The sequence below is a fragment of the Vidua macroura genome, chromosome 1 (genome assembly GCF_024509145.1).
Source record: "Vidua macroura isolate BioBank_ID:100142 chromosome 1, ASM2450914v1, whole genome shotgun sequence".
In the NCBI taxonomy this organism is placed as follows: Eukaryota; Metazoa; Chordata; class Aves; order Passeriformes; family Viduidae; genus Vidua; species Vidua macroura.
The window spans coordinates 45,833,766-45,851,584 of record NC_071571.1 but is presented as its reverse complement, the minus strand read 5'-3'; the positions used below and the strand labels follow the sequence as shown (position 1 = coordinate 45,851,584).

The window sequence follows — 17,819 nt, the reverse complement described above, 5'->3', positions numbered from 1 at the left end:
CTTGTAACAGCAATTAATTTTGTTCCCTAAGCATGAGAAGAAACAACTGTTGCTAGTGTTTTGGGTTTTTTTTTTTTTCCAAAATAGCTTAAAGGGGAATACTACCCATTCCAAACACTCTTTTCCCTCCCAAATTTTTCCTGTGTTAATGTTTTTAACACTAATAATATCCTAAAGCTTCCATCACATCATGACACAAAGTCTACTACCATTTGGAAGCTGTATCTGGCATGCATCCTAAGTGCTGCCTTGACAGCTCCTGATATTTAAACTTTTTTATAACCATGATATTTAAAATTTCCTAGATAGGTGTACTGATTTGATACAATTCTGACCTGTACTTAGCTTTTGCAAATGCCAGAGTTACAGGTTCCAATTGCAATAAGTTATCCTGAAAATAGTGTGTTTTCTCTTGCATGAATTTAGAGACAGAGTGGGGCATTTACAATGAGAAATGTGCAACTGAGTAAAATCCTCTGCTAAAATCCTCCAATCTTTTCTAGAAGAAAAAAGCGTAGCAGAGAGTGGTAAAACTAAAGAGGGTGGATTGTAGGGTTGATTTTTAACTGCCTTACAGGGTTTGCATCCAGTGAAAACAAGGGAATACTTAAGAGAGGCAAATATGACCAAGCTATTTTTGTTGCTACAGGTGTCATAGCAATGACTAGTGCAGCTTATGCAGTGAACTTATGCAAAGAACTTGGGACTGAGCACTGTTTCCTAAAGGTTTTACATTCCGAATATCTACTTAATACGCCTGCACCTGTGTTAGTTTTGCCACAATGTTTTTGTAGGTTGCCTGTTTGCTGGGACTAACTGGCTCCATTCAGCAAGCTGCTGAGCACTGTCTTAACAAAACTGACTTTTGATCTTTTGGACTGCACTGGAGCCAAAATAATACCACAGCACTGTTTCTGTGTTTGGATGCAATTAAAAGCTCCTGTATTAGCAGGACCTCTGTGTACTCAGCAGTACGTGTAAATCCTAAACTCACAGAAGTTGCTCTCCAGTTTAAATATTAGATTCATTTTCTCTTCCAAATTTTCCCAGCACTGAAGCAGTCCCTGCCTTTAGGGACACATCTGTGTTGATTTTCCCATGCAGTTTCTCTTACCACTGAGATCAACCTCCTCTCTCTTCAAACACTGGCCTGTTGTTGTTAGTCTGAATGTCTGATTCTTGATAAGACCTTGAACCAAGAGCTTATGGAAAGGCTCCCTAAGGATGGAAGGAAAAAGAAACTTCTCTGTTGAAAAGAGTTGTCAAAAGCATACTTTATGATAAGCCTCAGGTGTTGAGCCAATCAGGTACAATTTTTTAATGAAACAAGAATTTCAAGAAGACTATACATAAATAGTTGATACCTTAGAGTATTTTATGCATTGATTAATGGTGGTTGGCTGGCAAGTCTAAGTATTTATTTGCATTCTGCTCACATTCCTGTACCCTAATTTAGTACTAAGTTATTCTAACATCACTTTTCAAATTAGCATATGGATAACACACAGAAGTTTCTTGTACAACAGTACAATTTCCCTAAATTCAAGCTAAATCTCGTGTGAAAGCATTCAAGTACCTGGCCTCATTGTCTTACAAATATTTAGTTCTAGCTTCCCTCTGAGGAGCACAGGATTTTGAAAAAATCAAAATGCTATTGCACATTTCTTTCTATAAACAGATAAGACAGTTTCTCTAATATAAGCACCCACACGCCTTGTCCCTTTGCAGAACTATCCAGGAAGGCCTGGCTGTACGAAAAAGTGTACTAGAAAAAGGGCAATGCTGAAGTTTGTATCTCAGTGCATCAAGTTTTTAGCACCTAACTTTTCTAGAAAAATTTACATCAGGGACAGTAAAATCCCATTAAATGAGTATATTACAAGGCTAGAAAGAGGCTTGAAAGGCAGTAGTGCACTCAGTAAGAAATTAAGTAAACACTGCTCTGGTTGACACGCTATTGTGGCCCCGTCCTTTAATGATCTTGCATTTCTAATGCATTCAGTCACACGTCTGTCACTGTTTTCACCAAAAAAAGAGGCAACAAAATTAATCTCTAAAGCTTTTGGTTCCCACTCAGTAGAACAGGAAACTAAGGCAGTTCTAATACAGCTTTAAGAACAGTAGGAGCCAGGGAAGGAGGTATGGAGCCAGTCCCAGAAAGCACATACAGTCTGGAAGCCTTCTCATGGAACCCTCCATCACAGGGACATCAGTGACCATCATTTTGGAGGACATGATCATCAGCCCCTCCTAATGCTGATATGTATGTGCAACATTAAACAATCTGAATTTTCTACACTTTTTACCTAATGAAACCTCAAATGTGTACAAAACAACTTATGTAAAAGGATGCATTATTTCTATGAAATTTTTTTAAAAAGCCAGAGTATACCCATGTAAAAAAGAAGCAGTAAAACCAGGCTTCCACATTTTATTTCACGTGTACAAAAAAGTCATAATCCAAAACATGATTCACTATTAAGGAGCTAATATAGAATTTAAAATTATTAAGAAATATAAATTACATGACAATGTATCTCACTATTTAAAAGCAATTTAATAAAACAATTAAAGTATCATTAAATTATATAACAATTGTTTGTTATATGTTTCTATCATATTAAAGCAGGTATATTCCAAGTACTAGTCCTTAAACACATTCGATGACTCTGAAGTAAGAAAATATTGAAAACAAAACTATAAACTGGGAGAGAAAGTGACAGGCTTCATATTTTATCTTCAACAGGCTCAAGTTTGAACATGAGTTTTCTTCCTTGCATATTTTTTATACTTATAAATATTGTGCAAGTACTGGCACATATTGATGTATCACTCAGTCAAAAAGAAGTATGAGTCTCTGCCACGCCACCTGGTTTTATCAACAATGTTAACTAGGAGCAACTCAAGCATCTCTATAAATATTTTGTAGATGATACTTCAGAGGTTGACTGAAAAATCTTGTTGTTTAGAAGTAAAGGAACTTCAGGGAATAAGAACTGAAGTCAAATTTAGACAGTAAAATGAAAAAAATTAAAAATAGGATGTAAAAATAATCTAAAATACAAAAAAATTATTATAAACAATCCAAGTGAATTAGAAGGTAAAAATTGGGAACAAAAACTTTGTAACCCTATCAACAACAATGGTAGGAAAATGCATCAGGATAAAACACATTCCTCCTGTCTCTACAAACTAGAGACATAACTGCACAGGAAAAGAATTCCCTCCCTATCATTCAGTACTTCAGTCTGTTTAAGATCTCAAACAGTTATTAAAATAGCTACACTTCCTGCTATCTAAAGTAAATCTAATGAGGTAGCCAGATCATCCAAATCAGATAGGGCTCTCCACTGGAAGTGATTTTTCAAGGAACACTTATTTTTAATGACAAAGAGTTAGTTCAGATCATATGCCAAGTTACTAAAAACTGAATGTAGGAACAAGCATTTCTTATTTTTGTTTATGCTGACAGAGGCTACAAAAATGCAATACAAAATACATTACCAAGTATGGGGAAAGAAACCCCAACCATGTGTCCCTAGTGGGAGACCGCAGGAGTATGGAGACAGGCCCAAAACGAGAAAGCCAGAGCCCATCTGCTAAACACAGGGCTTCAAACCAAATTGAGCCCTGCACTGAATGCACAGTGATTTTGGCAGTGTTGTGGTAGCTCCATCTCATGTTCACATGCAGAGTTACACTTGAATTCATGTTAATAAAACTGCACACCTCAAACAATCCCCTTCAAAGGCAGGGATGCACTTCTTGGCTGTGTAAGGGAACTGCCAAGGGGCTGCAGCACAGCAGGGATGATGCAATTCTGACCTCAATACTGCAGCACCCGGTCACGGTACCATAAATACCTCCTGATCCAAAACACCAAGAATAATGAAATTAAGCCATTTTCAGACACAGTGACATTTCTGGCACAGAAGAGGAGTCTGGAGTTCCTCTGAATGCTTGGTCATGTTTCAGACCATAGATATAATGGAATGGGATAGCTTTCGCCTGCCTGTGAAGTTTGTTTGTGCTCATGCTGGAGTATCTGCACTGAGACCTTGCCCATATTACAGATTTTGATCGTGTTGCACATCCCACCTGCAAAGAGTGCCTGGCACCTCTGAGAAGGGTCAGCTGTGCTAGCCATGAAGTTTGTAATCCATCTTTTCCTTTCTCTAATGTTCATATAAAGGTTCATCACTATGAGAGACCAATCTAGGACCATGCAATGGATGGTAGGGCAAGCATGACAGACAGATCAGGAACTCCTGCTCAGTGCCATGTTCTCATGCTCTTTGCTTTGCTCTGTGCAGGGTGAGCAGCAGGACTTTCAGTCCTAGTATAAATGACCTGGCTGGAAGAACACTGCTGGAGCCTGCCACAGTGATAAAATAGTGAATTCAGGAGAAGGGATAGCCCTATCAAGGGAGCTCACTGCATGTATTTGCACCCTGCACCTTTAGAAAGGCTGAGAGAGCCCGAGTGCTGTGCCCTGGAGTGAAGACAAGACAAGGTCAGTCACTACTGGCTGAGTCCAGGGGGCTGGGTAACCTGCTGTTAAGATACAGGCAACTGCAGGATGTGGAAACTGATAATTCTAGGCAAAAAAAAAAAAAAAAAAAAGACAATATTGAATGTTCAAGATTCCACACAGTTAACAAGTGAGAGCTTTTGCTTAAAATTAGCACTAGTGATAAGGTCCTAAATGAATACAGAGAAGCTGTAGCATCATTTCTTCACAGAATAAGCTATTTCTGTCACACACATATCTTCTTCTGTTCTGTAACTCAGTTATGTGAAAAATAGTGCCTTCTTATTCAGCAGATTTGCCCTCTATCAGAGTAAAATCTGCTGACTTAACAGCAACAATGACATTTTTATTGCTTTATAATACTTCAGGGAGAATGTGCTAGATTCCATTTCCAATTGTTCATCAGACAGATTACTGAAGTCTAGGGCAGAACCAAATTCTGTGTAACTTGTACTTGCACAGCTGAGCAGGTGCAACAGAGAGTGTCAGCACACACCTGCCATGGTGGATTAAGCTGGAACAGCGGAGGAGTTTTCTAGCCCTAGTTGCCTTCCTGGCCCCCCTCCCAGCAGTGGTCACAGCTGGGAGGGCTTGCTGCCTTGTGAATTATTTATAGAAGCAATGCATTTTACAGACCAGACTGCTAGAACAAATTGACATCAATTTGGGCTTAATCTGATATCACATGTATGAATACCCAGAGGGTACCACTTATTCTGCCTTGTCATTATTGAGAAATTGAGCAGCGTTTCTGCTCAATTTCCCACCATCTCCAGTCCAACGCATTAAAAAATAAAAGACCATGCCTCATCTTCAGGGGATATTTAAGCTATATTGACACCTTTACAATTCTAAATGTCTATAAACACTGCATTTTCAATGAGGGTATGTGTGTCTGTAAATGCCTATTTCATAGATGCTGCCTGTAACATTTCTGTAATAATCATTGCACCATATTTGGAAAGATTGCTTTGAAAATCCAAAATAGGAATTTAAATTCCTGTTTTCAACCACATTACTATATTAATAGCCATTAAAGACTACCATAATTAAAGACTACCCATAAGTATTTCAGTGGATTTGAACATCACAGGATAGGAGCTAAACAATGAAAATTTCCATAAAGAAAACATATCAAAATGAAAAATTACTACAGATAAGTAGGGGAATCATAACAATTTCTAAGGATGATAGATGACACTTTAAACAGTGGCAGCTCTTGTTAACTGAGATATAACAATTTTATTTATTTCATCAGTTAAAAGACCTAAGCTACTAGAGAGAGATCGAAAATGCACAAGAGGGCAGTGTTTTTTAACATTTTAGTGCTTTCCCTCAGAGCTGTGGGGTTTGACATCATGACTTCGAGCTTCCTAACAATAAGCCTGTTGTTTCTAATTATACTCTTCAGATCTTTCAGACCAGCCCTTGAGCACTTCAAAGAAGTGCACAGAAGACTGAGCAAAAGTATCTTCTGATTAACACTAACATTTAAAGTACATGGTAATATTTATAAAGGAGTTATGATTTCCATATTAACCCAAAATCCTAATTTGACTTCATGGCTTCAAAGTACCTAATGCTTTACCTTGCATAAAGCTAAAGCAAGTGAACAATTTTGTGCACGATGATGAATTTGTTAGTTATCTTGCAGTCTGAGCATACATCTAAGCACACGCCTAAGCAGTTCATACATCCGGCCCTCAGGGCAATGCTGTAACAGATCTTCACATGTGCAACAGCTCTTGAGATTGTATCCAGTGCCACAGGAATTCTCCACAGTCTTGCAAACTGCTTCTACAGAAAGCAACTTCAATTTTCTTCTGCCATCGTCACTTCTGCCATCGCCATAGTCAGTCCTTCTTAAGGATTTTTCTTCACTGAAGGTAGAGTTTTCTTCTGCAATTTACCACATTTAGACCAGGCTACACTACACAACTTTTGTGCTACTGCTCTGTCACACCAGAGTGTGAACAAAACATATTCCAAAGCAATGCAGCTACAGAATCACAGAGTCTTTAGAATAACGGAGATTGGAAGGGACCTTTGGAAGTCATTTGGTGCAACTCTTTTCTCATATCAGACCTAACTTCAGGATGTTCAGGGCCCTGGCCAGCTGCATTTTGAAAATATTTGATGATGGAGATGCCACAACGTCTTAAGTCAAATGGTTCCAGTCTCATCACCTTCCCTGCCAAAACCGTATTCCTTCTGTCCAGCTGAACCTTGCTGCAATCTGTGACTGTTACTCCTTTCCTTTCTCCATACATCTCTGAGACGAGTCTGGCTCTATCTTCTCTATAAACCTCCTTTAGGTAGCAGTACATAGCAATTACATTCCCCCCTTAGCCTTCTCTTCTCCATGGGGAACACACTTAACTCCCTTAGCCTCTTCTTGTATGTCATATGCTCCAACCCCTGACTATCATGGTGCTCCTCCTCTAGACCCTCTTCAGTTTGACAGTGTACCTCACACTGGGGTGAGGGCCTCAAAACTAGACACGGTATTCCAGTTGTTCCTAAATGATGAGCAGAAATAACCAAAGCTGGCATGGTTTTGCTAGTGGAGTATACTGTCATGCCAGCTGCTGACCCACCCCTAACTTGATCTTCATCAGGACCCCTAAGCCCTTCTCTGTTGTAATCCTCCCCACACAGATGGCACAGCCCCAGATGCTCTGTTGAAGTCATGGTAAAAGATATGATAGCTTTCTCCTCATCCACAGATGGAATCACATCACCACAGCAGGAAAGCAGATTAAGTTGGGCATAATTTCTCCTTGGTAAATCTATGGTGGCTGATCCAGTCACCTTGCCTTTCAAGCCTGGAACTTGTATGTGTCTGGTTTACTTAAGTGAACCCTAACTCAATCCTACTCTACAATGGGCAGTATCTCTTGACTTCAAACTTTCCTACCAAGCACAGACCTTGACAGCAAAGGCCAAGGGAAAGACCTTCCTTTCTACTTAGGCTCTTTGCTGGATTTTGCATCAGGCCAATGTCTTCCTTGCCGCTCTTTTCCATGTATGTCCAGAAGCTCTTCTAACTACCTTCACATTCATCAGTTTCAGTATCTGATGGGCTATGACCTTTCCATAATCCACACTGCCTGTCTAGTAAAGGCTTCTACATTCCTCCCGGGGTAGGCCATCCTTACTTCCCATTTCCTTGCACTTATTTTGGTCTTCTTAAGGTCACACAGGAGGTCCCTTTTTAGTCCAGCTGGCCTCTTTCCATGCCTTTTTTCAAGCACACCAAAGTTTTGCAAGAAAATCTTCCCTGCCCTGTGATCTCACTTTATATTGACAATACTTCAGCCGCTAATATTGTTAATGCCATTTTGGAAGGCTGAAGAATTTGACTAGCAAAAGAACATTTTGCTGCTGTGTGTTACAGCTTCACTAGATGGCTGATGGATTAGGACTGTAAAATCTTTTGTAGAATTAATAAGCCTAAAATTGCTTGCAAGGGAAAGCTTTAAAACTCTCTGCTTGAAGGCATAGCACCTCTGAGAGGAGGGGTCTGCTTTGAAAGGTTCACTCTGAGCGAGAAGAAACAACCTTCCTGCTGCAGCTACACAAGCTGCAGACAACAGACTGAAACACGGGTACACAAATCATCTACATCCAATATTTCAAATACAGCTTTCACTACAAACTATTGCACAGCCAAGAATGAGTTATGAAAACACACTGCCTATTTTTATCAAAATTAGGAAATACCTTGGGGAAACATTCTGCTAGCTGCAGTAACTTGTCTATCTTTTTCTGGCTCACAACTACTTAAATTCTAGTATTGTAGCAAAACTACAGCATTTGAATAAGTTCAGTGATATATATATATTTAGGCTCCTCTTTAACATCAAGTTTTTAGAGGGAATACTTGTAAAAAATGGATTTATTTATATGAGCTGTGGCTGAGAAATCACTGAGCACTTCTCATGGGGCCACTCATTTTCACTCAATCTATTCAGTCATCTCTGCTGAAGGGAAAACAGGACAGAGCATGGGCCAGAGTTTCATTGTTCTGCCACTAGTAGTCTCCAAGCCAAGGATGGCATTTTAAGGTACAAAAGAGCTGAATTTCAGTGGAAATGGGGATGTCAAGCTCAGAACCTATCTAAGAGGACAAAGAACAGAACAATGGATGACTCACCATCTTCCATTAAACTTTACCTCTAACCAAAACAGAGAACAGTGAATTAGGCTATAGCAGCAGCATCAACAAGAATAATTAAAAGTAATTATATAAAATTAATTAAATAAAAAATAAATTGACATGAGATAAATATATTGCTTTTGTCTATCAAGAAGTGTTTTGTACTGCTCAGCTCCAATTATACAGTGACTTATAAGAGTGCTTTGTTTTTTACATATGCATGGTTCCACTGAAATTAATACTATTACTGGTAGGAAGTTACCTAATTTGAAATAATAGCACTACACAGAATGTCTCAAGTTACTAGTTTGTGCATGCTTTTGCAGGCTGGAAACCTACAGCAGCACTTTATCACTTGCTCTGAGCCAGTTAATACTCATGCAATAAAAACGTTTGTATGAACACATACAGGAAGTGCAACTCACTGCGAGAAACCAAGTACTGACAAAGCAGGAAAATCCAGGTTTATTCAATGTAATGTTCAACCATCACAACAATGTCCACTAATACTCTTGCAAGTCAAATGAAATAAGAAATATTTTAATAGAAATATATAAGGCTTACTTGTGTTTTGTCATCTTTAGATCATGGCAAAAATGGCTGAAGAACCTTGCGTAGAATAAGTGCATAACTGCATGCTCCTTTCCTCCAATGTACAAATCCACAGGCATCCAGTAGTCTGCTAAGTCACTATTAAAGGGCCTGAAAAAACACAATTATAGGAAAAAATCCAGTGTTGAAAAGAAAGATCAGCACTACTAAAGTAGCTCATCATCCTTAACTGGACAACACTGTTTACTGGGAGCAATACATGTGTAATAAAACTTTCAGATTGCTATCAGATCTTTTTATTTTTTTAAGAAGTAAAATGCTTATTATAGACAAAAATTTAATTTCCGCTGAGATGTAGATCCACTAAAAGATTATTTTCCTATATTTCAGGCAAGCAATTATCTGAGAAAGCAATGAAAACACTTGACGGCTCTTTAAATGATTTTTTTGTAAATACCCTGTGGCCAGGGTTAAAATTTAAAAATTTTAAAGTTTTTATTATTTATTTTATTTTTTTATTTATTTTACTTATTCATTTTATTTTAAAGTATTTATTTTAATTTTTTTAGTATTTATTAAGCTTTATATACAAATATACTAGAATGAAAGACAAAAACATGATCACTTAAAACCAGTTGATTTTTTAAATTGACGGTTTGCATTGTTGCCATTAGGGGGCAATGATGCAGTTTAAGGCTGCAGAACCCTCTGTAGAGTGAGATGGGTCACAGCACTCCAGCTGAAGGATGCTCGATGAAATGACAGTAAATTTGCCATTTACAGCATATTTACTATATCGCTGGAGGTCACCTGAATGGTTTCCCAGCATTGCTTACTGTGTCATTATATATTTCCATGTCTCCTGTAGTGGGCCCACAAAATACCATTTGTACAGAAGTTTTTCTATAATGTAGGCTTGAAGCCCCTGCTCTAATAAATTTACTTGTTTTGTCTGTCTGTGTGATTATTCCATCTGTAATTTTTATTACAGTGACACTTCCTTCCTCACAGATGAGCCCAGAAGCAAATCATGGATCTGGATTCATGTCTTCGGTGGAACAAATCAAATCTAACTAGTTCATAAGGTTCCAGAATCAACAGAGTAATTCTCCTGAAGTGTAGACCAGTGAAATATGGTTTATGGAAATGAAGGGGTTACATATACATAGCTTAGTTAAAAGAACTAACTAAATAAATCAAATGCAGGCAGCAATTTAGTGCAGAAGTCCATATAAATGTTCTCATTTCAGTGTAAAATAGATTAAGCTGTTACTTTGACAGTTGGTTGTTACATCTGACTATTTATTCTTCAACTTCTGGAAAAGTCCCTCTTGCCCACACACAAAAAATACTTCAAACTGTAATGGAAAGGAAGCAATCTGTCTAACTCAGTAATAGCAGTAATATATTCATGCTATCACTAGAAAATAATTAAAACTGGCATGAAATAGAAGAGTTCGCAGAAGATTTTTTTCTAGTTTAACCAAACTATCACTGCCTATACAAAAAAAATAATCGGCCCAGTACTGTTATTTCACTGAGTATATGTAGTATGTTCCCAGACACTGCTCTGCACAATAAATAAAGAAATACATGCCCAAACAGCCCATCATGTGGCATCAGTGTTTTAAAATGTGATTTTTTCTATCTTCCTCAGACTATATAGTAGGGATGTTGCACTAACTCCTCTTTGGGAAAAAAAAGCGCTATCAAGCAGTGCTACTACAGGCAGACTATGAAGCAGAACAACAGCTAAATAACTACATCTGTTTTCCCACACTCTCCATGCTGCAGACACTAGTCCACAGCACATGAAAAATCTCCTTTCATTAATTATGCATGTAGTGGAAGTGCTGACACAGGAGGAGATTGCTGTGATGCATCTTCACTTGAGACCTCAAGGAAATGGCAAGAGTCACCAGCGTCACCAGAATTTAAAAGGACAGAAGGGAAGGTTCCAGGCTTGGCAGCTGGATGTTACACTGGACTGTTACTCTTCTTACCAGTGGAACAGCATTGCCTGGCCACACACTGAATTACGCAGTGCGTGCCAGGGAGGGTATACTCCATGCAATTTACCAGTCTCAGAGTCATAGCAGGCTGTCATTCCTGATGGCACCCCCCAGTAAGGACTTCAGCTCCTCAGCTGAACATTTTCTCTGTGCCCTGCCCCATAATTCCCGTTCATGCAAATTTCTGCACTTTGCCCTGTAGTTCCTTGCTTACCTAGTTGTGTTTACACATCCTGCTCTTCTAGAGCTGGACGATCTTCTAGAGCTGGTCAGATCTTCTAGATCTCCTGACATAGGAGCCATTAAATTAACACAGTTTTAGACCAGCTCCATATATTGTCCTGGTTTTGGCTGTGATAGAGTTCTTTTTCTTCAGAATAACTGGTATAGTGCTGTGCTTTGAATTCAGTATGAGAATAATGCTGATAACACACAGATGTTCTGGATGTTGTTGAGCAGTGTGTACCATAAACCAAGGACTTCTTGGTCTCTCATGCTCTGCCAGAAAGCACGTGTACAAAAAAGCTGGGAGGAAGCATGGCCAGCAAGGCTGACCCAGACTGGCCAAAGGGATATTCCATACCATAGTCATGCCCAGTATATAAACTGGGAGAGTTGGCTGGGAGATGCCAATCTCTGCTAAGGGATGGGCTGGGCAGCAGTCAGCAGATGGTGAGCAATTATACAGTGCATCACTTATTTTTCCCAGGTTTTCTCTCTCTTTCTCCCTCTCCTTTTTATCATTATTATTATTATTATTTGTTTCAGTTATTAAACTATTCTTATGCAAGCTATGATTTTTAATTTTTTCTTCCTCCTCCTGATTGTCCTCCCCAGCCCACAGGATGTGTGTGCCAGCAGGGGTTAAACCACACCACCCAAAGGGCAGGCACATAATGAGGGCAGTGCAGGGATTTACACTGCCAGTAGACTGCAGCTAGAAGCTGGACACACCTGAGTGTGTGGTCTCTTTGTTCCCTTCTGTTCTGTGTAGCAGGCTTGCCCCCAGTGGCCCTGTGCCTGCAGCCCTCACCTGTCAGTGTTGTGAGGGTCAGTGTACCTCAGGTAGTACCAAGCAGAATCAACAAATGTATCCATGGTATCGACTTCTCGCCGTGCTGCTGCCTTGCACCTGAGCAAGAGGGGAGAAAAGCTTTTTTTAGACAAGTGACAAGCCTGAAAAAAACCCCAAACACACATGGACAGAGTGGCCACAAAGACATTTAGATTGAAAACTGAGCAGTCTGAAGAGTGACGTGTTCAGAAAAAGACCAACAACGGTAACAGGACTGACTTTTTCCCTCTCCCTCCCAAAACATAGCAAAAGAAAGCAAAAAAGAAGCCTGAGCAGCCATCACATCCAGCAACAGCTGAAGATGGCACTGCACTGGACAGCTCTCTCAATCTTGGAAATTTTAGAATTGCCATTTTAAAAGCTAAAAAGCACAGACAAGCATATTTTGCCATAAAGTTAATGGGTACTGAATATAGATCACACTCGTTAGGTACCAGCAGATTTAGCAGAAAGGTCAGGTGGTTGCCTCTCACTGATTGTCTGTACAAAATGGTCTTTGCAGATTCCATTTATTATCTCTAGAAAAAATTAACTTAGTTTAATTTCAGCTTTCACTAAGATCAAATCTCTTCTAGACCTTGTAGCACAATTTTAATTTGTGATTACAGCAAATTGATTTTTGCTTGTAATTATATTGGCAGCCCTAAGGAACAGTTTCAAAATAGATTTTAGGAGCTCAGGTTACTTTCTGTTAATTTCTCCTTGAATATTTGTTGTTTGTAGGAGCCAATAATCACATTTAATAAATTTCTATTTGTTGTAAATGATCCCTCTTAAAATTCTTACTATTAAAACAATGTGGTTATTCTAAAGTCAATGAAACTTTGTAATCTGTGACACTCTTGTACATAAATGACACTGATTATATGTAAGAAACGTACCCAGTTAATAATTGTATGTAAGTTTAAATGCATGTATATAGTAATAGTAAGTATACATAATGACTGTGGACTGGCTATTTCATATTTACTAACTGCATATTTAGTCTCTGCTCAGTCTTGATGAGTGAGGTGCAACATGTATCTCTGCTTGTCTGCCTGATACTTCAGCATGGCTTGCCAAGGCAAGTTTACAAGAGCATCGCCACTTAACATTTTCCTTCATTCTGTCTCAGTACCTGGTCCTTCTCTACATGCAAATTTTTCTTCCAATGAGAATAATGTAATAAAGGAATTTTACTTCTAACTGCTTTTTAGTGTAGGAAAACAATTTTTTAAAATTGTACACATAAACAAAGACTCGGCCAATGTAAAAGAATGGCTTTTCTGTCAAAAGTAAGAATACTTTACAGTCATTGAACCATAATTACATCTGCTTCATGCCTCTGTGCTCTAAATGGACATGGCTCACTAAGACAGAGACAGCACGGGCATCTTTCAGAGTTTATACAATTTATATCAATATTGTAATTACAGGCACAATACTGTAATCTCATTAGACAATCTTCAGACGACTAACACAATTACCTGAACTTGTATAACAAAGAATAACTTGGGCATCTCCTCCCATTTATGATTGTTAACATTGTCACCCAAATACTCAGACTTTTGTATCTTTCCATCTGGCTTTCCTTATTAATTCTAAATATTAAATGAAACTAATAAAAATCCCTATTACTGGAGAGAAGAACTAAAGGAAGGGATGATGTCACTTCTTGGAGCAAGGAAAAGCAAGGATGACTGCACACAGAAGTAATAGCTCAAACTATTTGAAACTGTAGCAGACATAGATGAGCAATACTGATGACAGCTGTCAAAAAAGCGAAAATTAGGAAGACAAATAAAGATGAGAATTTAAAAAGTTAATTTCAGCAACCTATTATATTTTAGACTAAGAAACTAATCCTGCGTGACTTTATTTCTGACTAAACAAATGCCTTCGATTAACTTCTATGCAGAGCAGCTACAATAACAATTCAGAAACCATAAGGATTTGCTATACATCAAAAGTATGTTGTTCCCTGGTAAACAACAAAATAATTTTTAATTAAGGTTGTGGGGGAAAACAAAAGTGCACACAGTGACTTTCAGTCACAATAGGAAAATTTTTCAATTGAAATTAGGAATTGTAGACCAAGGTACTTCTGGGGGCTTTGCTAAACCTGTGGATCTTATTCAGTAAGGCTTTGCTGCAAAGGTCACACTTTAAAATACACTACTATGTGCAATTTCAATAGGCACATCTGAGAGGAAATTTTCTATGCAGAAACATGGGAGTAAAGGTCTGTTTTACAAAAAAATACATGTTATCAACAAAGTTTAAAATATATGTTTCCAGAGAACCATGGAACTGCTAACATTAAAATGAATTTAGATGTTATGAAGCTGCTGAATTATCAGTGAGAGCCCTATGGCCATTTATATGTCTGATTTCCCTGCCTGGCAGCCTGACAACATGCTTCCCATTAATTTGGTCAGGTTGCTAGGAGCAGCAGTGCATTGCACTGCTGATGAAAAACTTCCCTGGGATACTTTATGTTCTACCAGTTTCTCCCACAGAACCTATAGGCAAACTTCAGTGTACAGAATATCTATGCAGTCCTCAAGATTACACAACTGATTTTTACAACACATCTCTCACTACATCATTTAGACTTTTTATTTCTTGAACAGATGGACTACAAACAATAAAGATTACAGTGATGTCAGGATGCATTTACTTTCAAACTTGAATTACATGCTATCTGTAAGGTACAGATTAATGATAAATATTTATATAGCTGAGGGAACACTTTTATTGTTGACTATTGCCAGAAAATAAACAAAATGTTTTAGAACATATATTAAAAACATATATATTTAAAACATATATTAAAAACATATTTTAGTTTCCTTAACAAGAGGACCAATTCAGTAATCATTATAAGCTTTATATGAACACTGATGAAAGACAATTAAATAACTGTAATAAATGAAGTGATAAATACTGTTAAGAAATGGAAAATGGAGAAAATTATTATGTTTTTCTTTTTTTCTCTCCTCTAACTTAAAACCAGTGAGTTTTGTTTCAGCTTGTTGATGAAAAGAGAGCAGTAGGCATTGAGTGCTGCAAAAAAAAAGGAGTTTAACAGAGTGTATAAGAATAAATCCCTGTGCTGGGTCAAACTAATCATCATTTTGGAGTCTCAGAGCTGTCATTTGCCAAAACTTTGGGAAAGTGCACAAGAAACAGGCAGGTGCAAAGTGATCTCTCCCAGAGAGATCCCAGAGAGATTTGCTGCAGCAAATACAGCACTGACTTACCTTGGACAGGAACAGTTCACCCATTCTGGGGCACTTTCCAAAGGTGAGGCTCCCTTTCCTGTGAACGTGGTCACATTGGGCAGCACCACAGGTAAGTCCTCGTAAGGCACGGGGACAGCGCCGCACGCCTGGCAGTGAATGATTGGAATGGGTGTTCCCCAGTAGCGCTGTCGAGATATTAACCAGTCTCTCAATTTGTCACTCGTTAGGTCTCCACCTATTCTTTTATTTTTGGCCTGCTCAGTAATAGCTTTTAAAGCCTCCTGCCGGGTCATGCCGGTGATCTGATTGAAAAAAAAAAAAAGAGATGTGGAAAAAGAAAGAAAAATTTATAGTTGCTGTCAGTGAAAGTGCAAGAACAAACAAAACCAGTAAGTTTTCTGAGAGTCAAATAAAATAATCATTTCTCTCTTACCGCTGGTTAACATCCTGCTGTCCAAGAGACTGTTCACATACCAGCTGCTCATTTGAACCTTCTTGCTTAAAGGATTATGTTCCTGATGGTCTGAATAGAAGAAGGCTGAGAAAGAGTCCTGTAGACCCCTTCAGCCATTATTAGCAGATATTTGTGTTTACTGCTGATATCTTTACCAGTTGCTGTACGCCAAAACTTTCAGAATTCTATCACGAACATAAGGCAGAGACTGAAGAAATGCAAATGAAAACTGCTTTCCTTCTCCTGTGCTCATTTCAGGTTTTACTATTCTTGCTTTCACAAACATTTTAACCACTTAGACCCTACCTGGGAAGTAATGTGTCTGCTATTAAAACACATATTTTCAAGAGTGGTATCTAAAGATCATATTCCTATGTCTCTTGAGGCATCTATGATACCACAAAGGCTGAAGCCACATTTCAATGAATTTGTGGAAGAAGGATTAGTATGTTCATGTTTAGGTAAAATTCTATCGAGGTTATGAAACAAGAATCAACTTTTAACATAGGTTAAATTATTCAGTTTCCATTATGGAACTGAAACCAATACAGAGGAAAGTTCAACCTTCCTCTCATGTACAAAAGGAAAAAACTTATTGCTACAGCAGGCCCAACATATTTAATCATTAAATTATTCCCAGAAATTTGGCAGCATAAGTTTGGCTTGATTAAAAAAAAAAAAAATCTCTTTAATCATACAAAGTATTTGGCACTCTTGAGAAAAGAGATTTAGTTTGCATTGTTACTGTAAGCTGGAAAGAAATCCATATTGTATACCCACCTCTGCAGAATTAATGACTTTCTCCAAACCACTTGGCAATGTCTCAATGACTTCAGTGAAAGAAATGCCCAGATTCTTAGCTACTGCAGCATCCTCTGCACTAGTACTAGGAATTCCTAGAAAGGATGAAAAACCATTTCATTTCTATGGCACTCTCTTTATAATGACTTACATTTCCCAAAAGAGTTAAAGAAAATGGTTTAAGAACAGCAAAAATGTTTTTGTATTCTTTAAGCAGTGAAATTCAAACAGCAATAATTACAACTCAGTAATTTCTCAGTTCCTCTGTAATTCAAACTTTCATCAATATCCTGTTCTTCTTTCAGAAAAGTTTGAAAATTTGATGGTTCTGAAAAAACTAAAAATAAAGCCATAAAATTTGGAAAGAATTATAGAATTTTCAATATAACCATATTATCCAAATATAATATATTTAAACAATAAAAAATTTAATTCTATTTGCTAATATGATAATCAAAGACTCAACAAAAACAGTCTTCCTGTTTCAATATTAATTTATGTCTAATTTCATAGAATTATAAAATAATAGAATATCATTAGAATTAGAATTCATCTAATTTCACCATAACGCAACAGTCTCAAACATTATTATCCCTTTAACATACTATGAAAGACATTATTTGTTTATAAACTCAGGGAAACTATTAAAATAACATCAGTTTGCTATTCAGACTATTAACTAGTGAGAACACCTCCTACAGCTATTCAGATGAGTTACACAACTCATACTATTTAAAGCTCCCAAAGTTCTCTTTCCCTCTGCATTTTATTATTTGGGACAGTCATGCATTTTAATTCTGCTCTGGAGGGTTTCACAGTGAGTTAAGAAATTTCTTAGCTTGCTTTATTATTATCACATGTATTCTGAAATAATATTAAGATACTAACAGATTTATTATTTACAGAGATACATCTTTCTGCATATTTTTCCCCTTCAATGATAATTTAATTAATAATTTGAACCATCTTGCAATTACTGTCATCTTTGAAAGGCAAAGAAACTTATTCCAA

At 37.7% G+C, this 17,819-nt stretch overlaps 1 protein-coding gene across 6 annotated transcripts in view; it reads right to left on the bottom strand.

Moving 5' to 3' along the window:
* The window catches only part of LARS2 (leucyl-tRNA synthetase 2, mitochondrial), an 83,190-nt gene that overhangs the window by 18,415 nt on the left and 46,956 nt on the right, over positions 1 to 17,819 (bottom strand). For all 6 annotated transcript variants that reach the window (XM_053986576.1, XM_053986570.1, XM_053986560.1 and 3 more), the window contains 5 exons: positions 16,788 to 16,903; positions 15,572 to 15,855; positions 12,288 to 12,386; positions 9,255 to 9,392; positions 1,115 to 1,218 (listed from right to left, as the gene is read on the bottom strand). In XM_053986576.1, the coding sequence (XP_053842551.1) occupies positions 1,115 to 1,218; positions 9,255 to 9,392; positions 12,288 to 12,386; positions 15,572 to 15,855; positions 16,788 to 16,903 (741 nt within the window). The remainder of the gene's footprint in view (positions 1 to 1,114; positions 1,219 to 9,254; positions 9,393 to 12,287; positions 12,387 to 15,571; positions 15,856 to 16,787; positions 16,904 to 17,819) is intronic.